A 25,704-nucleotide genomic window follows, 5' to 3' on the forward strand; every position below is an offset into this window, starting at 1 on the left:
TTTCCTATAGCAAGAATTCGGCACAATATTAAACATGTCTTGAAACTCGAGTGCTTATCGAAACATTCATGAACTAAATTGCAAATCTTGCATCTATCGACTATTTTAGGGGTTACAGAAAAGCGGCTGTGATTTCGGCAGTTGTGGAAAACATCTCGTCTCCTTCCATAGCTACTGTGAACCAACTCCCCTTAGTCTGTTTTGTCTATGGCTCTCACCTCGGTCATTATCAAATCATAGTCAGCTGTGGATGTAACTATTGGTCTTTATAATTATAACCGAAGAAATGGCTCAGTGCGCGTAGCTCCAGGAGCCCTCATCTCAAAGCTACTTCTGTTCTGTAACTTTTAATATCTGAAATTCTTATTTGTTATCTACTGCCTAACTTTAAAAAAAATTGTGTGATCAACCGTTTTAAATGTGAACTAAATACTAGCGTTAAGCGTTCATTTTTCTGAAGAGAACCATTTATTATTTTGAATTCAATCAAATCTTGCTATAATTATGTTAAATGTTTATAAATCCTTTGAAACCCTTGAATATTTTTGGGGGGTTGCGAGCACTCAAAAAGAGCTCTAATCTAGAAAGAATTCCTTATTGAAAGCTGACGTAGAATAAGACTGTTTTCAGCTTGAAAAACGCTGCCTCTTTCCAGCCCTTTTGAGCAATTTTCCCTCCCTTTTCCACTTGTATAACTCGTAAAAGAAATTACATGTCTCAATATACCCTATCTCTTTCAACTTTATTCCTCGCTTTTCACGTAACTTAATCTGAGTTCATTGTAACTCACTTATTTTTATGGGACCTTCTGCGGAGCCTAGGGTGCAAGTGGATTCCGTGGTTTTGAGAGGAAAACTGTAATCTAATTCAACTTTCCTTTTTTCAGGAGAATGCATTGATATGAGAAAAGAGCCTTGCTACATGTCATACATAAACAACACGTGTATCAACGCTATGAGCCAGAGCCAAACAAAGATGTTGTGCTGCTGCTCCATGGGAGCCGCTTGGGGTATCAACTGCGAAGCTTGCCCTGCTTTAGGATCTAGTTAGTTCTATTTAGTTCATTAGTCATTTATCCTATTTTTACTTATTCACTTTAAAGACTAGAAAAAAGTCTAAGTTTGTTTAAGTAGTGTACGATCAGGCACATGCGCAAAATCAGCCAATTCTTTTTTCATTTCTTATTTCTTAGAAAATGTTAAAAACGAGTGTTTTATGGCAAATATTTCAAGGGGTGATGCACGAGTACGTTAAATAATTAAAATTTTTGTTCATTATTAAGTATTTTAAGGGATGTTTAATGAATATAAGCTTCTGCAATAAGCACCTCATCAGAGGTGCTTATTGCACCTCTGATTTAAAAAAAAACATTTCTTTTTGCCAAGTCAAATGCTTAAATCAAAGAGTTAGATAAAGAAATGCTGAGAATGGGTCTTAACCTAGACAAAATTTTTGTATATTGAAAACTAGCGTAAAAGACATGAATTCACAAAACACCATCGGTTTAGTTTGAAAACACTATGCCTGCAAAACAGTTAAGTTGTTTTAGTTTGGCAATCTGTCTTTAGGATCTGTTTATCATAGTCAATACGAACACTATTAAATTAATGTTTAAGTAATGTGTGTTTAAAGAACTTTAAATATATACTTAGTTTTCTGAATTTAGTGCTCATTTGCTGTATGTATATAAATTTAGCAATCAAATAATTGTGGTACGTTTTACTTTTTTAAGTATTGCTAATTGTATAGATTTTAAAATGGTAAAAGTGAGAAAATACAGAAGTAGTTCATTTTTAAAACTTATTTTTATAAATTTTATATCTAAAACTTAAAAATCTCAAGTTTAACTAGATACACTGTCCTTCGTGCTACGCTTTGGAACTGTCCCTCCTTTTACTGAAAATACAAGCTTTAAAAATGTAAGAAAATAATTATAGAAAATAAGTATTTCTTCCACCTATTCTTGGTTTTTGAACCTTAGTCTAAATTTGTAAATATGAAAAGCAGGTTACCCTCAAAAATACGAATTAAACTGGTCTTAGGATATTGTTTTAAAAAAACTTCAGGGACAAATTTAGTGATAAGGTCTTGTGTATCCACAAGCCTTGATCTCCATGTGCTTTGAATTTTGATACCTTCAAGTCGTTATTTTATCTACAGTTCCTAATGAAGCAGAAAAATTTCTATTTACCCTTTCTATGATGAACAGTATCAAAGGCTCGCTTGGAAATTTGACTCTCTATTGAGTGGGAAATTAAAGTAGTAACGATTTTCGTCCAACATATAGTTAAGGTTTTCGCTTCATGATTCCTTAGAAATTCCCTCTGCAATATTTTCCGTGGGGTAGCTAGTGGTTCATTGACATGTACTGTGGTACTATGTACTATGCACTATTTGTATATTGGTATACTGAAATTAGTGGAGTGAACTACTGGGGAGTAAAGATACATTAAGAACTTAGAATAAAAATTAAGTTTTTAAAAATTAGGGTTTTAATATCATATTTGAAATTCTACACTTTTTCGGTGGTTTGATATTATTATATCTTTGAATGGGATCATTTTTAAGTTGGTGCTACCCTTGGAGAGAAAATTTTCGCTAAAAAACTGAATACTTTGGTTATTTTAAACATTCCAACAGCTTAATAGAGATGTACCTTTGGCACCGAATAATATCCTCCTTTAATAAGACCAAAAGCAATTTTTGTGGAAAGCTTAATAACTTCGTTATTTTCTATGTTCCGACAGTTTAAGAGAGATATACCTGTAGAACTAAATGGTATCACATTTTAATAAGGCCAAATACGCCTTTCGCGAAAAGCTTAATAACTTTGATATTTTCTAGTTTAGATTGTTGTCAGGGGTGCCGTTTTTTTTGTTTTTGTTTTTTGGAGAGGGGGGGGGCAAGGGGGAAATTACACCTCCCCCTCCCCCCCAATAATTTGGAGAAGAAATTATTACATAGCCCATGTCCCTTGACCATCCGGCTATGGACCCTTCTTAACCCCCCCCCCCAAATAAAAGTGCTGGAGCTACACCCCTGATTGTTGTATCTCCTGATTTATCTATGTCACAGACAGCTTTTATAACACATTTTTTTCAGGAGACTATCTTTCTCTTTGTGGATCTCAACCAGGACAAATCGTGGATCCAATTACCGGACGAGCTAGGGAAATCGATGAGTGTGCGCTAATGCCTCAAGCATGTCAAAATGGAATTTGTATGAACACACCGGGATCATTCAAGTGCGATTGTAATAGAGGCTTTGCTGAAGATCCTGAATCTCATCAGTGCATTGGTACTTTAATCTTTTTTTCTGGGGTAACAAAATCGAAACATGGCAAGCATTTTAGAAATCTTAGCCATCAAAGGTATTTTCCTGCCTAAATGCAAAATGTGCAACGAAGCTGGTCTATAATCAATCAGGTGGAAATAATCAATCATTACCATGTGATAACGAAAAAAAAAAACTTTTATAAGCAATCGTAAAATGCAAAACAATTAAAACTTAATTTTTAAAAATAAGACAAGTTAAGAGATCAGAACAATAAGTTGGACGCATGCGCTTAAAAAGGTTTAGCATAAAAAGCAAGCGATTTCCCTTCAGATGGTTTCCGGATTACGCGGGGGAGGGGGTATAGGGATGAACCAAGGGTTGAAATACACTCGGATTTTTCACCTGAGATTATAAGGCCGTGAATGGTTTACTGGAGACCCTGAATCTCGTCAGTAAATTGGCAATTTGACGCTACTTTTTTTTTTTTTTTTTTTTTTGTGCGTAAAAAGTCCTAATGTGGCAAGGATTTCAGAGGGTGCTTTTGAACCACAAGCTATCGTTAAGGATAATTAATTTTTCTGCGTCATTTTCGCTCAAAAGCATAAAATAAAAAAAAAATTATCCACGTTCATTATTGCAAGTTCTGAAGGAACTACTATATTAGCCCCTTTTACTAATTATCAGCTTCAAATGGGTACCTGGAGAAATCCGGGAAAGGTTAAAAGGAAGGGTGTGTGAAAGTACAGGATGGTTGGCCCCCCTCCCCCTCATTGCACTTCCTGGCTGAAGGGCCAAGAAACGGAGATCAGCACCACTGGTAGGGACTGTAAAGTCTAATGCCTTATTCTTTACCTTTTTTTTTTTTTTTACTAATTATTAACCTGCAAGCTATTGAAGTTCTAGTTGCAGATAATAGCAAATAACTAATAATGATAATCGGTCTCTATAACCCGCCATGAATATCTGAGGCTTTGGAAATACGTTTCGGCCGTCATATCACAAAATTTGTCAGTAATAGTTTCATTAGAAAATATGCTTCCGTGAGCTAGCGAAAAATCACTGAATTTGTAGTTGAAGATAATAGCAAATAACAAAATATGATAATTGGCCTCTATAGCCCGCCAAAAATACCCGAGGCCGTAGAATATGTTTTGGCTGTCATATCACAAATTTGTCAATAACAGTTTCAATAGAAAATATGTTTCTGGGAGCTAGCGAAAAATCGTTGTTGAGAATTGCAAGTGATTTTTCTAACAATTCAAAACATTGTTGAAAAATTTGTAGACGAATTTTCAGCCAGAGATTCAGAAGATTCGAGTCATGAAAATGAAACTGTGGGCCTCTGAGAGGGCCATGGCTGATTTTATTTAATATCTGCCCGCAGAGTTTCACGGGAACCTAGCTTACTTAAAATCGGAAATAAGCATATGTAAACACGCAGTCGTATGTTTAAAAGCTTGATTCATTTTTAAACAAAAAAAAACTTTAAAAAGAATATGAGGAGAAGAGAGAATTTCAAGCCGAAGTGTCATCGGTATAATCAAACAGAAGCTGGTGACCTGACACTAGAAATGTATAGTTTTTATAAGATATTTTTTTGTTAATGTTTCGGAAATGTTTCCCAGTGGCTTCGATTCAGTACAATTAGAGAATAGGGGGGAGGGGGGCAAAATATATTTTTTAAATCTAGGGAGAGGCAATTTTACTGTTTTTATGGTATCAATTACAATCCAAATTAAGCATGAGCCCCCTGACCCTACAATCGACACCCGGGTGTTGTCCCTTTCCTTCCTGTTATTTATATATTGGTGTACTATCAGTTAAAAATGAAACGTGTTTAAGACGTTTTTTGTGCAGGAATAAAATTTTGGGAGATCATAATATTAAGACGTTTTTTGTGCAGGAATAAAATTTTGGGAGATCATAATATTATACGGGAACAATGTGTTTTGAAAAAGGGTAGTTACCAGCTAAATGATAAAAATAATTACGCGCTTAAGATGCCTGTTGTTCAAAAACAACTTAATTTTAGACTTTTTTGTTCTAACTTGATGCCGATTTTTATTGGTGATTTAATTCGTTTGTATAACCTTTTGTTGCTGCAAAACGCCTTTTCCGTCATTGAATTAGGTGTGTGTGTATCGCAGAAAAGTTGTATTGTTTAAATGGGGAGGGGCTTGTCATATCGAGCTAACCAGATCTAATTACTAAATACGTACACAGAATGGAGGGCCCTGGGTCACATGCTACACCCAAAACAATTTCGTGGTTTCTACGCTTCTTGAATAGTTTCTTGTATTTTTCCATGTAATTCGACGCTTTTTGTATTTGTGATCTCCCCCCCCCCCAAAAAAAAAAATGTTGCGTAAATACCCATCCAGTATGCTTAAAATGAATATTTATAGCGAAAGCAGAACCGTTAGAAGCTATTTTTGTGGGGATTCTGCTGGTCAGGTGTCGTTTTGGGAGTGCCTCTAACTCTAAAAACCACCTCTTCCTCTAGTTCCCATTTCTGTTCTTTGTACTGTTTCGCCAAAGTTTATTACTTATGGGTGTTTCTAATCTAAAAATATTACGTGAAAACATATACTTCATGAAAAATATATACATACTTCCCCAATGAAGTATATACATACTTTACCATACTTCACCTTCAAAAAAAAATTTATATTTATTTATAGAATTTATATAAACAAAAAAATGAAAAAGTAAATAATTTATTACTTAATGGTGTTTCCAATCTAAAAATATTACGTGAAAACATATACTCCATGAAAAATATATACATGTTCGATGGCTCTTGTTAAGTGAATGACCGTAAATCTCAAATGGCTAATATGAAGTTTTTTTATGGCTCTTGCTTCTTTTATGGCTATAAATTTTTTTAGCTCTTTTTATTCTCTAATTTTATGACTAAAGAAGTTCGTGGTGTGAATGGCTCTACCACTAATATACTTAATTTTTTTGACTTCTATGCTGTAAATGATTACAATGGCTAATATAACTTATTTGCTGCAGCCAGTCTTGCAAATGTTATAGCTATATTTGCTCCTATTGTCCCAATGGCTCTTGTGACATTTATGCTGCTTGTGACTGTGGTGCCGCTTGTGGATTTCACTTATCAGAGTATATCAGAAGAAAGACCTACTGAAAAGTACGAGTATGCTCGTATTGTATGCTAGTGTTGAAAATATACAATGTTTTGCGTTTGTCTATCTTTTCTCTTTCTTCTTCTTTTTTTCATTTTGGTGTCATTTTGGTATCACATGAATTGATTAGTTTTTTTCATTTCCTTTTTTACTAAGCAGAAGTCTGTAAGAGTAATAGAATATGTGAAAAACATAAAAATGGAAAAGAAATCCTGTTTTATATTTTGTCAAAAGGCCAACTAAGAGGCAAAAGCATATTATCTAATTAATTCCAAATGTTCTTTTTGTATAAATTATTTATCTGTTTTATTTAATTTTTTTTTTTTTTGCGTTTGGTAATCAAGGTGGCAGTTAACTCGGCCAGTACTACCAATGCTGGATGTTGAATTCTGATATACTTCTCATGTTTATAGCTCTTCTCAATCATTGTAATTTTTTTAGATGAAAATGAATGCAACCGTGTTCCAAACCCTTGCCGTGGCAATGCTCAGTGTGTAAATACCCCTGGTAGTTTTGAATGTGTTTGTCCAGATGGATATAAACTGGCTCACAGTGGCAGAGAATGTGTTGGTAAGATTTTCTTATATATCTAAGTTTGAAAAATTCTTTCAAAAATGTTTCTAGATCAGGGGCTCCTGAGTGAGAGTACACACATCTCTCAGGTGCGACAAAAGATTTTTGGGATTGTTTTGAGCAAAGGATTTCTAAGGAGTGCTATAAAAAAAAATGTATAATTGATCTCTTGTGACTTATTGCCGAGTTCGGTTTTTGAGCCGTTTCCGAGTTGTAAAGGCATAGTGATTTTTAAACTGGGGTTTGTCGATTCGTTTCATTCATACCTTCTGTGAGTGTAGTCACCGTCTGAGGGATGGAATATTGATCATAGGAGGTGTTTTCAGTGGGCAGTAAATTTGCTAGACAAGTCTCTTTTGCCTATTTTAGAGCAAAGTTGGGTGAGATGCATTATCGGTGCCTCGCAAGGTTTGCAAGCGTGCAAATAAACACATAACGCTCATATGTAAAAGGAACAAAGACTTTTAAATGTATTATCCTAGCTTACCATGTAGAAATCTGTAGAAGGTTCATAGATCCGGCATCTCATTAGAGATGAGCATGTCACAGGAATAATGATGAATCTTCAAAATAATGACTGGTAAATTTTTGAAATATTATCGAAATCTGACTTCGGAATGCATAAACACAGAATTACACAGAAAGTGCCTAGCAACTCTTGGTGAGCTTCGAAATGCTTGGTGCCAACGTGTGCTTCAGTTTTTTTTTCTTTTTTTTCATAGCAATCTTTCCGACTTCCCAAACAATCTTGGTGCAGTCAATAATGATCAAGGTGAGTGATTCTAACAAGATTAGTGCTTCAAGTGAGAACATCTATGAGAAAAATTCATTTTTATTAAATATCAATATTCACAAAAAAAACATATCAAACAGACCTACCACGTGAAAATCTATACAGATGTGGTGGGACTCACTATTTTACTCACTCATATATATATTGAAAAAAAACTTACTCACATATACAATGGAAAAAAAAAAATGCAATCATATATATAAATAAGAAATAAACCTCATAAGAACCGCAAACCAATCCTTATACAAGACAGAAGACAGAATACAGCCCCCCCCCTCACCCATCCCTATTCATTAAGAAATTCTTTAACCTATTTTTAAAAGAGGACACACTCTCAGCCATCCTAGTGCTTTCCGGAAGACTGTTCCATACCAAACACCCACATGCCTAAATACAAAACTAGACCTAGCAGTTTGTCGTCTCTCATGTACTAGGTCCGCAGAATTCCTTGTATCATAAGAATGGTACGCAGAATTCAATGATAAAACATCAAAAAAATAATTAGGTGCTAAATTCTTTAAACACCGATGCACAAAAATACATGTCTGATATTTACTCAACTGCCCAACATTTAAAACCTTAAAATGGTGATAACAATACATTGTACTTTCACAATTTTCAAAGTCATCGAGCAGGCGCAGTGCTTTATTCTGCACTTTTTTTATCCGTTTTAAATTTACAACAAAATTACTAGCCCACACAGAACAACCGTATACAATGTAAGGATGAATAAGTGAATTATATAAAATCTTCAAAACTGAAACAGGAAAGACATGTTTAAATCTACGAATCAGCCTTAAGCCCCGTGCAACTTTCACCGATACAATTTCACTATATTTTTTCCAATTTAAATTACAATCAATCTGAAAACCAAGATAAAAACCAAAAGACTTCAGAAAAAAGCTATAAGCGAAAATGTTCAACTTGATTTGTACGGTTACCGTTTGGGGAAATATTACTTTACTATTCGTATGATTATAATCTAACTTGCAGTATCTATAAATATCCCTTGTATGAATAAAATATTTCCTTTTGTGTAGTATGTTTTGAAAGTTTTTCTACGGTTTTCGAGACAAAGAAAAGGTAGCCTACAGCGTAAAAAGAAATTGACTTGAACACAAATAGGCACAAATGACTAAAATAGACACAAACTGTAGTTATTCTTTCACCCAGAGGCTAAAAGCTAGTTAAAAAATAAGTATTAGATTTTAAGATAATAAAATTGGTCTTCCTATAAGTAATTAACTATCAATATTTATATAAGATTAGATTAATCAAAATAATTACTTTTAACAATTATAAATTTTTTTTTGCCTATTTCACAATTTAGTGGAAAAATCGTTTAAAAGTAGTTTTCTAGTTTTGGGTTCCCAATCTAGGGAAATATAAAAGACAGGTGCTGGTGCAATTCTACTATACATACTGCGATCAATCAGTCCTTTACACGGCAGGAATTTCCCCATCCTGAGAAAAAGTGATTTAAAAAGGATTTGGAGTATTTATTTCAGATATTATAAGTTTCTATTTTTCATTCCTCCTTGGACTCGTAAACGGATTCTAATTAATATATATGATATACCTGACACAACATTAGAGTTGGAAAAGCTACACAGGAAGCTCTCAAGGCCTGCTCTTGATCGATTTTGTATGCTTTACATTTTTTGTGTATATTTTTAGTTTCTTTTTTACTCTACATTTTAATGCTTATTGTATAGTGTTTTTGTTGCTTATAAATAAACTATTATTATTATTATAGGTTTAATGCAACTTGTAGACATTATTAAGTGCAATAAGAAAGAAGAGTTTCCTTCGGAAAGAAGAGTTATCCTTTCATTTTCGAGAAAATAAAAATTATATTTACTGCTAAATAATTTTTTTCATAGTATATGTATATTTTCTTTTATCTATCTAAATACTTTTATTTCGCGTTGTTTAAATTTAACTATTATAAATAATTAAAATCAGCTGTTTATGCAAATTTTTAAGACCAAAAACGTTTTAAATTTGGGAAATTTAAAACCGAATATTTCTTATATTTAAAATATTTCTATTATACTAGATGTTGACGAGTGCCGTGAGCGTATTGGTGTTTGCAACAACGGAGAATGCAACAACTTCCAAGGCAGCTTCCAATGTGTTTGCAAACCAGGCTATACGCTAACACCATCTAGAGATTCATGTATTGACATTGACGAATGTAGCCGTAATGTTGGTATTTGTAACAATGGTACTTGTATCAACACAATGGGCAGCTACAAATGCCACTGTCATCAAGGTTTCAAACTGTCTGCATCGGGAGATTGCCAAGGTAATTTCAATTCTCTGAGTGCTAAAAAAAAATGAGTTCTTCAATTGCCAAATTAACTACTCCGTAAAAAGAGCGGAGAACAAAGAATTTATAATTTGCAGACAACTAATATGTTTTGTTTTTTAGTACATTTTACCGATTATCAGGAGGAGTTCAGAAATATTTATATATGTTTGTACCAAAACAGTAGAGATGAAATCCAATTGTTTAAATTGGTTAAGTGAAAACTTAAACAACCATGTTGTTCTTACGAAATCAGTAAAAATTGAAGGCTCAGTTTGTAATGAAACAAGACCTCCATATGTAGTTTTGATTGAACCGGGTGCCAAATTTAACAAAGAGAAACGTGAGGTAAAAATCAGTATAAGATGAGTAAAACACATATTTCACCTGACAGTTTAAGAAAGTGTAGGTTTTCTGTTTGAAGGACTAGTTGTCCCTGGGAATCAATAAACTGTTAATGTCCGGATTTTTACGGACGGAAAGTGCCGAAAAATTTAACTAATTGGTTTTGTTTTTTGTTTTTACGGTTTAACTTGGCAACACAGATGAAAATGTGGCACTGCCCTAAAAACTTTTTCTTTTAAAACAACTAAAAGATTAATATTAGGAGATGGCGCTTTTCAGGACCTAAGATGGGTCCAAGGGGCAAAAAAGTGTGTATTTTGGAAAACTTCCCCACTTTAAATGTTTGAGTGTTAACAGTGTGAAAAGGACCAACAAAAGAGAACAAAAAGGAATTCTCTTGGACACCAGCTGCATCCCTGAGTACTAACATATTGAAATAATATCCAGTTCCTATAATATTGTCTTTAAGAGATTTTCAAGAATCACAAACGTCTTAGTGAAATTTAGGGATCCGTGGAAATTCAAAGTGTAACAAAAAAGAGAAAAAAAAGATTACTTTAATGTGCCTAATATCTATATGAAAAAGTATTTTATTATTATATGAATAACTATTTTATTATTTCTATTTCTAGATATTGACGAATGCAGAATGTTGCTGAATGTTTGTAGAAACGGTCGTTGTAAGAATATTCCAGGTTCTTTTATCTGTGAATGCGCTGATGGCTACATGCCAACTGATGACGGAATGAATTGCCGCGACATTAATGAATGTATGGAAGTACCGGGTACATGTCCCCCACCTGGAAAATGTCAAAACCTTATGGGCTCCTTTGTGTGCTCGTGTCCAAATGGCTATGAGCTCCTGCCAGATGGTAACACATGTGAAGGTGAGTAATTAGTTTCATGTCGCATTTTATATAATTCACAAGTCTCTGTAACTCCTAGCCAATCACTAATCTAGCAACAAGAACATAATGTTATGCAAAGAGTACCTAAAGCGAGTATTTCTCCATTACACAATATGAGCCAGTAGGTTGTTGATCCTCACAAGAGAGTATACGTTTGTCCTAACAAGAAAGTATTATTATTCATGCAGGTTTCAACGGCAAGTGACGAATTTTGAACGTTTTTGGGTAAATGTACCTGATATGTCTCAAGGCCGAGTGATCGATTTGAAACCTTAAGATTTGTTTTTTTTTGTTGGGGGGGAGGGGTTAAGTGGGTTTATAATTTTATGTTTTGGAGAAGCGGGCAAAATATGTTTCCTTTGGTCTACGTAACAGTGTGCGCTTTGTTGTTTTCTTTTTATGCCTGTGGTACGACAGGCTCTTGTGCTTGTAGCCAAATAATTTTCATACATAACCAGGTAACCATGAAACATATATAGGAAAGAAATCTCTGCGCTCATTTTATTTCTAATAATGAGTTTATCGTCCCAGGAAAATTCAGTTTAGTATTAAATTACAATTTCAGGCTGTAATAAGCACTCCGACCCTGCTATCCTGTGGTGGTGAAATGGAGCTTGTGGTACAATGGTAGAATGGTCAAGCGCTAAAAATAGAGGTGAAATATGAAAGAAAACGGGTAAAGTCCAATTAAAACAACCAAAAAGTTAAGAGAAAGAAAAGAATAATTATACAACTGTAAAATATTCTAACTCGTTTTAGAATTGAGTCGAATTATTTATTTTAATTCCCCTGCAAAAAGAGGATATGAATCAACCGTTCCACAAATTATAGCGCATAATTAAAATTTACAGCAGCCTCCGTGAAGAAGAAGGAAACGATGAAATTATTTTTATTTTAATATAAATAATAGATAGACTAAAGAGAGCGTTACTTAATGTTACTTAAACGTTACAGACATAGTTATCTTGCAAAAAAGGAATTATCAAGTTATTTTTCTTTAACTTTCATTTGATTTTATTGATTTTGTGTTCTAATGACACTACCTTCTTTGCAAAAATACTGGTTAAAAAGAGATTTTGAGGGATAAACTTTACTCAATCATGGGCGTGATGTTGGAGGCTTATTAATTTAGGATTGGTTTGTCTGTGAAAAATCCATTCTGATGAGTAATAACTGCCAGGTTTTTAAAACTTCAGCAGATTAGAACAGAATAGGGTAAATATGCAGGGTTTGGGGAGGTTGTATTTCCATCACATGAATTTTGGGAATTTTACCATCTCTTGTTTTTTTTACATTTTCTACACCTTCAAAATTTTTCATACAATTCCATCTATTTATTTTTTTTTATTCTGCCCCTTCTCCTCCTCACCCTGATATAAATTCTTGCGTGCTAGCCTGATCTTGCCCTAATATTCAAGCGAGAGATTTTCCTGGAAACTTGTAATTGAGATTTGGTCATTTTACTTGTGCAAAATGTTGAATTACCTAATTATAATTAAGTAATTTAATATAATATAACACGGTACTGCATATCCATATAGCATATAATACCAAATGATATAATAACCTCATCCAGAATACACTGATATAATAACCTCATCCAGAATATCAGCACTGATGAAGGATGATACACGATTTGTTGATGAGAGATGATAGATTGCCAAAGATTGTGCTTTTTGGTCTTCCAACTAGGTAAAAACGAAAAGCAGGTCGTTCCCGAATGAGCAAAGAGGTCATAAGGAAGGACTTAAAAGAAATTAGGACATCGTGAGAGGGAGTAAACGGTGAAGCTTCGAGTAGATTGGGGTGGAGAAGGAGCCTGTGAAGCAATGAATAGATTGGGGTTGAGGAGGAGCCGGCGAAGCTGATTTTCTTTCAGGTGGATTGGTACTGCAGCGAGCTGTTAGCAGTAATAGTAGCGGTAGTGTAGGCACTTACAGATATTATTTATTTATAATTTAGGGCTTTTCCTTTCTAGTGTTTCTCTAAGATCTGGACTATTAATATTTGGTACTTATTTGTGATTATTTTAGACATTGATGAGTGTCTCGATGAAGATCTATGTGAAGAAGGTACATGCACTAACACCGAAGGAGGTTTCAAGTGTGAATGTCCAGATGGCTTTATTCTGTCACCAGATGGTAAAACTTGTATCGACAAGCGTGAGGAAATGTGCTTCAACATCTACAGAAGAGGTAACTTGCTTTGCAAACGGCATAGTGTATTCATGAATTTATAGGCTAGCGACTTGTTTGGAGATATGAGTGGGACCGTTGATCACTGCTGAAGCACCAAAATAAAAAGTTTCACTCAATTCTCTCTCTTTTTTTGTGTTTTAGAGTAGCCCTTAGTTAAGCTTATTTTATTTACAATTAAAACGAAACTATGAATAGCCATGGGCTGAGGTGTGAGTAGGCAATGTGTCTCGATCAGAATTGGGGGAGCAATGGGTTTCTTCGACTGGCTGTAAATTTTACCTTTTTTTCACCAGCAATGAACGTAATATTTCATTGCTTCCAGTTGATAGCACCGTGGCATTTACTTGCCGGGATCGAGCTCACGGTAAAATCAGTAGGATTGTCGTGCATCTCTGGACCGAGTTGAAAAAAAAATTGGTCTTTTACCTGTTCTTTGGACTGATCGAATACGTTGGAGGGGAGAGTTCCTGGTGTCACTCTTGACGGTAATGAAGATTCAACAAAACAACTTTAACGTATTTTATTCTTTGATTAAACATATTCTTTGAAATCAGGTTCTGCAAAGTAAACTGTTTGCTTTCTTTCACATTTTATTTAATATTTTAAATAAAATTTTCTTAACAGGGACATAAAATCTTCAACTAACAAAGATTTCTAAAAATCCCAGAATGTTTCATTAACATAGCTCAAACACTTTCTTGATTATATCGAAGAAAGTAGTTGAAAAAAAAAAAAAAAAAAAAAAATCAAACTGTAGTTAGTTCCATGGAGCACCGATCCAATATTTGGCATAATTTAGAGCTAACAGAATTAATGTAGAACAGGAGAGTGTACAATTTTCAATGAGGATTCTTCATATTTTGCTAAAATAATTTTATTTATGAACAAGAATAAAATACAAAATGTTTATTCACCACAGTCGTTTTAGGCTAAAATGAGTGTGCCCGTAAAAAAAAAAAAAGAAAGAGAAATATAAAAGAAATTGCAGACACCGTGACAGCGAAAATCTGAAGACTAAGTCTCATCAGACTTTCTGGATGTGCCCCATGGCCTTTATTTTTCCAATACTGAATTGATTATTTGGGAACGTGGCTGCATTATTTTGGCAGTATGCTTTTACTTCTGAAAAAATATTAAAGCACCGCTTAAATAGGACATAAAGATTATGGAATAAGTAAACATTAAATCATAATATTTAATTGTTTATTTAATTGTGTAAGTATTATATTCATATTATATATTAAAATAAAATTAAAGTTAATCATATGAATATTATATTATAAATCATATTAAGTAGATCATAAAAGATAGTGCAATAAGACAAAAAGATTAATATAAAATGATTGATTAATGACTTTATGACTGTAATAGAGACTTTATGTTTCCAGGGAAAAAATGTTAATTTCTTGTTTCTTTTACTGTGAACACAAAGAAACTCTTTCCTCATCAGTGTAACGATGTTTAAGAATTCTGTAACCTGCTCTTTTCTGTAGGCCTATACGTTAATTTTCAATATTTGGAAGGCCAATAAAACTCACGTACAGTTAAGCCCTGTCTTTACTGATGTAGTGGCTCGTCTTCATTCGCCAATAACGGTAATACGGATCCTTTTTTTTGCATTAACGTTAATAAGGTGAGTAGTGCAAATTCTGATATGTATTACAGAACAGAACATAACAGAATATGTACTACAGAACAGAAAACAGAACAGGGTTGTGTTTTTCTTGTTCCTCTTGGTATTAGTCGAGATTTTAATTCAGAATGCTTCACTATAATCAATGATGTTTATCTTAGTTCCCTCTCAAATGAAAATTTAAAGAACACATCCGTCAATGAGATAAAAAGAAAATTCGCGATTGTAGTAAATTATTTGGCATGGAATAATGACTTTAAGATTCCTTTTCCATCCTTATGACGTTCCAGGGAATCTCTTTAAAACCTGGAAGGACAAGTATATAACTAAAACTCCATTATTTGTAGGTCAGTGCATGGATCCCCGAATGGTGCCAACAACCAAACAACAATGTTGTTGTACAATGGGATCGGCCTGGGGCATTGGCTGTGAAAGGTGTCCACAAGAAGGAACGGGTAGGCTCTCTTTTTCTTTTCTTCTTCGTTATTTCTTGTATAATTTTATTAAAAACTGGATCAAAAGCCATTGACCAAGGGACTAGAAAATCCAGTTTCGTGGGAGTTTCGAAACTTAGTTTTTACAAAAATGCAGTTGGAGATATTTCTTAATATTCTTGGATTTTTTTTTTCAATATTCTTAGTTAAACCATAAATTTAAAACCCGAATTTCAATACTTCGACATTATGGAAGATTTAAGTTTTGAAGAATCATAGGAAAGGTTTAAGCTTGAAAGTTCTAATGAACCATTTCTTTTTAAGGGGAGGGGGGTACTATTGCATTAAGCTAGGATTAAACTATATTTGATCATTGTGCGTATTTAGTCTATGTCTTCAACATCATTATGTCTTTCAACATCATTCATCCTTATTGATACTCGGTTTAAAAGAATCAACAGGAGGGTTTGATTCTCCTCAATAGACTCAATAGACTCCTCAATAGACAGACACCTGCAGTGATTTCCTGAAGAATAGCTTTTTTAGACGCAATATTTCCATCTGAAACAGTCTATTGAGGAGAATCAAGCCCTTCTGTTGATTCTTTTAAACCGAGTCCTAAGGATGAATGATGTTGAAAGACATAATGATGTTGAAGACATAGACTAAATACGCACAATGATCAAATATAGTTTAATCCTAGCAATCCTAGCTGCAACAAGAATAAAGCTTTTAGGTATGCATTTACAGCGAAAAACAAGGGCGCAGGTGTTGCCTGCAAGTTCTTGTTTCACCATCTCCCTAAAAACACCGATTTCTCATGAACTTGCAAAACTCTAGTGCATTTTAGAAAAGAACATTTTTTACTGTTTACTGTTTATTTGATTAACATCATTATGTCTTTCAACATCATTCATCCTTAGGACTCGGTTTAAAAGAATCAACAGAAGGGCTTGATTCTCCTCAATAGACTGTTTCAGATGGAAATGTTGCGTCTAAAAAAGCTATTCTTCAGGAAATCACTGCAGGTGTCTTCTCAGTGTAGGTAGTCCGGGAAATCAGTGAGTCAACATAAGCCGTGTTTGTCATGTTGCCATGCAAACGGCAGTACTAGTTTAGATAACACATCAGAGGAAGAATGGCTGGAGCTATCTGGCTAATTTTTCTATTCAACAACAACAGCCACTATAATTTTATTTAGTTTTTTCTCACTTGTTTGCACTTTAGATTAAATTATTACTGGTATTCTTGTTTTAACTCCTTTGTGCTTGTAAAAAATAGCCATTAGCTCCACCTCAAATCTCTCATTTTGAGATTTGAATGGTAACATTCGGTGCTAAAGCTTGCCCTTAAAGACCTATTTTGTGTTCTCTTGAATTGTGTTATCGTCATTTAGGTACTTAAAGTTGCAACAGCTTTCAATGGTTTGTTTATCTCATTTTGTTCGCTGATGAACAATTGAAATAATGCTGCCTCTAAATAAAAGTACCATATCCTGAAAACAATTAAGGTCAAGATTATGTTTCCTACATTACAGTGAGTTTTTTTACTTTTATTATTATTTATTCACTTGTTCGGGGATATAAAAACAGTCTAGTTCCATAGCGACTTTTTGTGCAAGATATTTTAATCGCACTAGCTTCTCCTTGCCCCCTTCTTATAATACTGCAACATAGACGAAGGACATATAATTATTTCGTATTAAGTAGATTTTTAATTCTAGCTGAATTCCAGAGGCTTTGCCCTGATGGTCCTGGGCGAGGAACTAAAGGTGAAGATCTCAACGAGTGCCTTGTAATGCCTGGCATCTGTGAAGGAGGTGAATGTGTCAACACAGATGGCTCTTTCAGATGTTCTTGCCCACCTGGATATGTACTTGATGCCTCTGGTAGAAAATGCATCGGTAAGTATGAAACTGTTCTTTTCATCTATTAGAGTTTGTTGCTGAGGGGGGGGGGGGGTAGAGGCGGGCACAGAGAATATTTTTGAATATTGGCAAAATCTTATCAGGAAACACAAAAATAATTGGAGACATAACATAACTAGTTACGTTTTTTTCTGCAGGGGAAGGATATCGGAAGAGGAGAGCTCAGATAAGGAGATGCAAAAAAAGAGAAGTCACGACTTACCCTTTACTAAAAAAGCAGGAATAGCACACCTGTTTCTGCTATTGCAAGTTGTGACCAACGATTTGGCTAGGGTAATTCGAAAGGCGTCACGTGAAATCTGTTGTGAAACTGATATTAATAGCCTGACCTGTCAAAATTGACCCGTTCGATCCACTCTTTTGGCCTATTTTTCTAATTTTTTTCTCTAACTAGTTATAAGTTTTTACTGGGTATGTTTTTGATGTATCTAGTAAAAATGCATTGGTAAGTTGGCAATTTTTCTTTTCATATATTAAACGAAACAAGATGCTTGAGTCTGGATCTCTGTAGTATCTACAACTTGTCCGTTTCAAACTTGCTGTCGAAATCAATCATAGGAAGACCTTAAGTTTGACTCTTAAGTATGAGAATTCTGTCCAAAAGAAATTACAACTTGTTAACGTCGTTTCTGTTTTACTAGGGTAGGTTTTATGCAGTTATTGTTAATGTTTTTCTAAGAGGTCTTCTTTTTCTAGGCTGTTGCTAACACTGCAACCACGATAAGGGAAGTATAAGATAATGTAATAGAAAATAATAAATAGGTAAAATCATATATTATTCTTAAAAAATCTATCATGTGCAGTGAGTGAGCCTAAATGGCTTTATGCATCGAAAACACGAAACAGTTTAGAGCTTAGCCCATTAGCAACACAATTAAAAAAAAATAAATAACATGCAAATATATAATAATCAGAACTATAAATTAATAGAAATTAAAGAAATTAGTTATTATAGAAATTAATTACTATATGACAATCAGAACTAAATAAAATAAACTTTAAACATTTGTATTCTGATTATTATTTCTCCTAATCTCCTTATATAGAATCTCATGGTATGTTACACGCCTGTGCTAACTTTTTCATGCCTACGGAATTGGTCTATTAAGACTGAAGTACTCACCCCTAGAAACACTTAACTATCGCTATGCAAGGAACATTTTACTTTCCATTTGATGGCCTGGCATATAAAACTCTGAAGTTCGGGGGTGCTGTGTTCAAAATGACCCCCTCTGGGTAATCATAGACAGAAAAAAATTCGACTGAAATTCCTTCAATTCACGCTATGACGAGCAATAGGGACCTTATCCCGCGGTGTCCTCGTCTGATACCTTTTTCCAACTTAAAACGTAGGTATGGTGGCCAAAGAAGGAATCCCTAGTAGACATTTAAGACTCACCTGGATCCCCGGGATGGCTTCGGCCGACATGGCCGTCGTTTGGAAGGACTGACTGAAGATTGCAGAAAAGGCTGTAGCTGACAGATCATGTTGAATAACATCAGTCATTCTGTCGTTAATGGTTCTGGGAAGAAATGATCTTTCTCTGTTCCCCGCCGAATGTAAATAGGTGTAATAGTTTCTTTCACGTAAAAACACTTGACATGACATTCATCAATATTTTTGGGAGGTCTTTATGCTTTTAAGGAAATAGTATGCACTAGAGAGAATGTATGAAATGGCTGAAAAACTCCGGGGAAATCTCTGGAAGTAAAAATAGCAGAAGCTTTGAACAGGGTAATTCGTTCAGTTTGCCGGCGTCGAGCGAAGCAATAATTGATTAGATGATCTTTTTTTTATCTATCGGATCTTTAATTTTTGCCTTTGAATTTAATAGGGCTTCAATTTACGGAAATGTACCATATCCCACTTTTAGTATGTTTACAAACTTACAAAATAGTTCAACTTTAAAAACAATTTCTTGAATGTTGCTCTCCCCCCTGCCCCCATTGCATATCTGTTTTTGGATACCTACATCTATTTAATGTTATTTTCAATAATTTTCTGTGATACTTTCAGACGATAATGAATGTTCGCAATCGGCAAACATCTGCAGAAATGGAACTTGTACAAACGTAGATGGAGGTTTTGAGTGTGACTGTGAAGAAGGCTTTGCTCCTGGTCCTATGCAGGTAATTATCCTTTTTCTTTCGTTTTTTAATCCACCTTTTCAGGCTTCAAATGTTTGACTGTTCTAATAGGATTGCACTTGTATTATTTCACTATTCTAATCCTTTCCAGCCTTTTCTCTTCCCGAGGATACCTCTTGAAAACACCAGAAAAAGAAATAATTAATCATTTTGTCAGCATAGGATGTTGATCACATCTAGATGTGTTCATTCGTTACAAGAGCTGTGAGGTAACATGCGCCTGTCAGAAAAATGAATAAAATAGTGTAAGGAGCTACTAAAATTAGCAACAACACAAATGAAACTCAGAGAAGAGAGAAAGTAAAAAAATGAAAAATAAAATCAAAAAGGGTGAAAAAACGAGGATTTTGTCAGCCAGCGAACCATGAAGAAGACAAAATATAAGCAAATATTTCGACAAGGACCTCCGCCAAGTCGTCCTCAGTGCTAAACAAAAACAAAAAAGACAAAAAAAAAAAACGAGAAACTAACCTTTCGAAGTTTCCTGTACAAAGACAGAATAGACACTTTTTTTTTTTTTTTTAACACAATTTAAAAAATCTAAAACAATATTGGTCCAGTGCTCCCCGTAAGCTTGACGCAAATACATTCTTAGACCACACTGGCTATACATGACAAACGAAACTCAGAGAAGAGAGAAAGTAACAAAATGAAATTTGTACTTTGTACAATAAAATGTACAAAGTACAGTTATTCTGTCTTTGTACAGGAAACTTCGAAAGGTTAGAATCTTGTTTTTTTTTTTTCGTCTCTTTTTTGTTTTTTTTTAGCAAGGAGGACGACGTGGCTGAGGTCCTTGTCGAAATAATTTCTTATATTTTTTATTATTAATGGTTCACTTGCTGACAAAAAACTCGTTTTTTCACCCTTTTTGATTTTATTTTTCATTTTGTTACTTTCTCTCTTCTCTGAGTTTCGTTTGTCATGTATAGCCAGTGTGGTCTAAGAATGTATTTGTAACAACACAAATACAAGGTAGCGAGTACTATTTCGGGGTCAAGATCATAAGATAAATGGATAACGTCTATCAATAAAATGAACAGTCAAAATGACGAATAAAATACTGCTAAGGGGAACTACGGTATTTCCTCTTGATGAAGTGACATTTTCTTGAGGCTAAAGTCTATTGGCATTCTTCCAAGCTAGTCTTGCATGGTATTTAATTCCCAAGTTGTCGGTGAAAGTGACAGCGAAGGTTGGACTGTTGGTATTCACCCCTATGTAGGTGTAATCAGCTGCAATCAGCTGTGTTTCTAGGAAGGAAATTGGAATGCGGGAAAGCTTTTTTTACTGTTCAAAATAAGCCTCATTTTGTCAAGGTCGTGTTTCAGTGTCATAAGTATGGATTTAATATTAAATTCCATGGTAAAGGTGCTAACTTTGTCACAAAATTAAGATGCCTAAGTGATTTGAAAATTTAAAATGATTTCAGTAACAATTCATAACGCTTGAAATCAATCAGAAAGCATTAGCGGCTAAATTTAGTTCCCTGACTGGACCTGTCAGAAATGCTGGTATAGTTGGACTTAACATTTAGAACACCATATTCCTGATCCGACAAAAAACTTCCCGACAAACTGTTCTTATGATGAACTTCTGCGCACCGAGTTTTCTAGCTTCATCAAAGACAATTGAGTTGTACAGATTGTCAAAGGCTTATGAAATATCAGCAAAAATACCTGCCTCAAAATATTCCTTGGTCTCTAAATTTTTTCAGATAGTATCTAACTTCAATACAAGATAATTGTACTACTATCAAGGCCCTATCCAGTTAGGGGAGGGGAGGGGTCCCCCCTCCGAAATGTTTGTCTAACTTGTAAAAATGTAACAAAAATGAGTATAAACAATTTTCTTTTTATTAAAAAAAATTTATCCCCCTACCTCCCCCCCCCCGGATAAAAAATCCTAGATACATGCTTGTGTACTATGTTTTGGTCTGAAGCAAAACATATTTGGATTAATAGTTCCGCTTATATCTTGAAATGAAAATAGAAAAAAACAACTTTGAAAACCTTTGAGAGAGCTTGTGTTTTTGAAATGAGCCAAAGGCGACTATGATCACTTGGGGTATTATTTAGGAATCGAAGGAACATTTGTAACAGCAAGTTTACAAATACGTGGAAAGACAACTTCGACAAGACACTGGTTAAAAATAGCAGTCAGGGGCAGCCTATTAAATCTGATCACTCTTCGATCAATGTCTTTTGGATCTCAAGGAGAAAACTAGATATCATGGGGTCAATATTTTGATCCTGTGCCTTGGCATTTGCAATTGTAATCTAATATCCTGCTCCTTATTTTGTGCCATTTAAGAGTGTCACAGGCCTTTATAATTGAACTGAGGAGGTTAGTAATTAGACTACTTGCAATTGGACTTTAATTTAATTTTAATTCAACAGATCTGTGAAGATATTGATGAATGTTCAGAGTACGGACATCAATGTGCCTTCCGCTGTCACAACGTTCCTGGATCCTTCCGTTGCATATGTCCCTATGGTTACACCCTTGCTCCTGACGGAAGACATTGTCAAGGTGAGTCATCAGAGATCCTACATGTTTTTTTCCAGGTAAAAGGTAAAGATAAAGAATACGGCATTGGACTTTACAGTCCCTACCGGCAGTGCTGATCTCCGTTTCTATGCCCTTCAGCCAGGAAGTGCAATGGGGGGGGGGGCAACCATCGTGTGCTTTCACACACCCTTCCTGCTTACCTTCCCCAGATTTACCCAGGTGCCAATTCAAAGCTGGGTTGACTCTGGCTGAGCTTACAAGGTCTCACCACTGACCCCCGTCCCAAACCAAATAATTGGATACACTAGGATTCGAACCCTCGCCCTATCGGACAAAGTATGCATACGCTTTACTTCAGCGCAACCATTCTTGGCTATGCATTTGGCCAATACAAGAGAACTTGTGTTTCAAATGTAATTGAACGTTTACTTTAGTTTCTATGGTAACGCCTAATATATTATTACTCTTTTGTATATTGCTATTTATCCATAATATAAATTATGGTAAAATAAATAAGGAAATCAAAGCTTTTGTACATGTTTGTATCTCTCGCTATTTCAAGGTTTACCTGTACCATTAAAGCAAAAAGTATCAAAGCTTAAGGAAAAAAAGAAGATTATTCTGTGTATTAGAATCAAACAGTTCGTGGTGACGAACTGTAAGTAAGGAGCGACACGGCTCAATACTAGCCGAAACTGTACAAACGGAATTTTGATATCAATATACATCAAAAGAATGGGCTTATTATGTTGATTCCAAATATACAAGAATAATCAAGTTAAGTTTTACCCATCAAAGGCTAAGAATCTGAGAAAATTTGCGTGATTTTGGAAGAAGGAGGACACCCCTCCCTAAAAGTCAAGGAATCTTAATGAAAACCACACCATCAGATTCGGCGTATCAGAAAACGCTACTGTAGAGGTTTCAAGTTCCCATCTTCAAAAATTGGGATTTTTTTTTTTTTGTTGGCAAAAGAAATACGGCGTGTTTTTTTTTTTTTTTTTTTTTTTTTATTCTTGTTTTCCCCAGGGGTGATCGTATCGAACCAGTGGTTTTAGAATATCGGGAGAGGGCTCATTCAAACAGAAATTTAAAGTTCTAGTGCCCTTTTTAAATGATCAAAAAAATTGGAGGGAAGCGAGCCCCCTCCCACGTCCCTTTTTTGCAAAAATCGTTCGATCAAAATTCTTAGATAATCATATTGTTCAACATTATTGAAAGGTCTAATAACTATTCCTTTGGAGATAACGTACCCCCTTCCCCCCGCAGCCGCTGGAGAACGGTCTTTAAGTTATGAAATTTGGGGTAATTTTCCAATGGGAAATTTTCTACGGGAGGAAAATGTCAGGGGGATGAACTTATCACTGGAAATTTTATGCTGAGGGAATATGCCAGAATTCCTATACAAAATTGTTTTTATCTATCTTACTTTCTCTTTGCCAAATTAATTTTACCTGTGATGTTAATAGTAATTGTCCGAGATAAATTTCCACCAAGATTGAATTGTCTAGAGGATCTCTCCATAAAGGGAGAGCCGGATTTTTCGGCATTATTCAAAAAATAACCAGAAATCAAATAAAAGTTTTTCAATTGAAAGTAAGGATCAATATTAAAACTTAGAATGTACAGAAACTATTACGCATATAAGGGGGTCCCCCCTTCTCAATACCTTGCTCTTTACGCTAGCATTTGACTTTTTCTCCCAATTCTTCAAGAAGGACTAATTAGAACAATAAGAAGCTTTTTAAAAGCATTAAAAAACTTAAGAGTGAAGAATGAGGTATTAAAGATACCTCATATCCGCAATAATTTCTGTTTGTTTAAAGTTTTAACATTGCTCCTTGCTTTCAGTTGAAAAAACTAGTCTTTTTTATTTAATCCTGCCCAAGATCCATGATTTTCATAGTTCTTGCATTCTGCAAGCCAAACTAAAAAGCACTGAGGCTCAATATATGAAAAAAAAAACAAGTTTTTTTAACTGAAAGTAAGGAACGACGTTAAAACTTAAAACGAACAGAAATTATTCCGTATATGAAAGGGGCTGTCCCCTCCTCAACGCCTCGCTCTTTACGCTAAAGTTTTTTATTGTTTAAAAAAAATAGAGTTGTGAGAAAGTCAAACTTTAGCGTAAAGAGTGATGCGTTGAGGAGGGGACAGCCCCTTTCACATACGGAATAATTTCTGTTCGTTTTAAGTTTTAATGTCGTTCCTTACTTTCAGTTAAAAAAAAACTTGTTTTTTTTAATTTAATTTTTGAACGTTTTTGAATTAATGCAGGTTTTGATTTTGGCTCAACCTTTATATGAATAATTAAAACAAAATTTGCATATTAATTTTGCTTTTATTTGGTTAAATGGCTTTCTCGAAACTTGATTAATTTTATTTACGAACGTTTTTATTAGTAATAAAAATACGTAACTTACGAATTAACTTACGTAACGAACTTCTATATCTATATATTTTTAATACGAATATTAGGGGGTTCGCCCCCTAGTCAATACCTTGCTCTTTAAGCTAAAGTTCGAATTTTGTTCTAATTCTTTAAAAATGACCGCTTAATCACAAAGGCCTTTATTTAGAATAAATAGCTCTTATTAAATCACTAAAAATTCTTTGGCTTTAAGTGCCGGGGTTTGACTTGTGGGTGAAACCAATCATATACGCAATATTTTCTGTCGTTTGGAAGTTTCGATGGTGCTCCATACTTCCAATAGTAACACTTATTTTTTTTTATTTAATTTCTTATCTTATTTTTTAATAATGCTGGGAAATCTTACGTCCCCTTCATAGCATTGTCCCTTCCCCCATGAAAACTTTCTTCATGGAAAAATCCTCCCGCATAACCCCCGACCCACCCACCCCCCACTACCAGAAAAACTCCCCCTGAAAAGGTCTCTATACATCCCAATAGCGAATACTATATGTAAACTTTGGGTAAAGTTCATGACTTTCAGCCCTCCCCCCGAGGACTTTGGGGGATTAAGTCATCCTAAAAGACATAGTTATCATATTTTCGACCATGCTGAACAACATGGCTATCTCAGAATTTTGATCAGGTGACTTTGGGGAAAAAATGAGCGTGGGAGGGGGCCTAGTTGCCCTCCATTTTTTGGTCACTTAAAAAGGGCACTAGGATTTCCGTTCCAATGAGCCCTCCCACGATATTCTAGGACCACTGGGTCGATACGATAACCCCTGGAAAAAAAAAAAAAAAAAAAAAAAAATAAAACAGTCTTGGGCATATTTATTGTGGCAAAAAAAAAAAAATGCAAAATTACACATTTTTGTACATAGGTGCGTGAAAACTTTACAGTAGGGTTCTCTGATACGTTAAATATGATGGTGTGATTTTCATTAAGGTTCTTTAACTTTTAGGGGGTCTTTCCCCCTTTTTTCGAAAATCAGCCAAATTTTCTTAGGCGCGTAACTTTAAATGGGTAAATGGTAAACTTGGTGAACTAAACTTGATGAAACTTATATATTTGAAATCAGCATTAA

General features: G+C 34.6%; 1 protein-coding gene across 1 annotated transcript in view; it reads left to right on the top strand.

Annotated features, from left to right (window-relative positions):
* Positions 1 to 25,704, top strand: part of LOC148948529 (fibrillin-1-like) — a 200,967-nt gene that overhangs the window by 147,031 nt on the left and 28,232 nt on the right. The window contains exons 32-41 of the mRNA XM_089094443.1: positions 887 to 1,045; positions 3,103 to 3,297; positions 6,867 to 6,995; positions 9,851 to 10,099; positions 11,080 to 11,334; positions 13,389 to 13,550; positions 15,534 to 15,641; positions 17,344 to 17,523; positions 19,565 to 19,677; positions 22,095 to 22,227. Of these exons, the coding sequence (XP_088950569.1) occupies positions 887 to 1,045; positions 3,103 to 3,297; positions 6,867 to 6,995; positions 9,851 to 10,099; positions 11,080 to 11,334; positions 13,389 to 13,550; positions 15,534 to 15,641; positions 17,344 to 17,523; positions 19,565 to 19,677; positions 22,095 to 22,227 (1,683 nt within the window). The remainder of the gene's footprint in view (positions 1 to 886; positions 1,046 to 3,102; positions 3,298 to 6,866; positions 6,996 to 9,850; positions 10,100 to 11,079; positions 11,335 to 13,388; positions 13,551 to 15,533; positions 15,642 to 17,343; positions 17,524 to 19,564; positions 19,678 to 22,094; positions 22,228 to 25,704) is intronic.

The sequence above is a fragment of the Artemia sp. Qi Xiang Cuo genome, chromosome 9, assembly GCF_049724085.1.
Source record: "Artemia sp. Qi Xiang Cuo chromosome 9, ASM4972408v1, whole genome shotgun sequence".
Lineage (NCBI taxonomy): Eukaryota > Metazoa > Arthropoda > Branchiopoda > Anostraca > Artemiidae > Artemia > Artemia sp. Qi Xiang Cuo.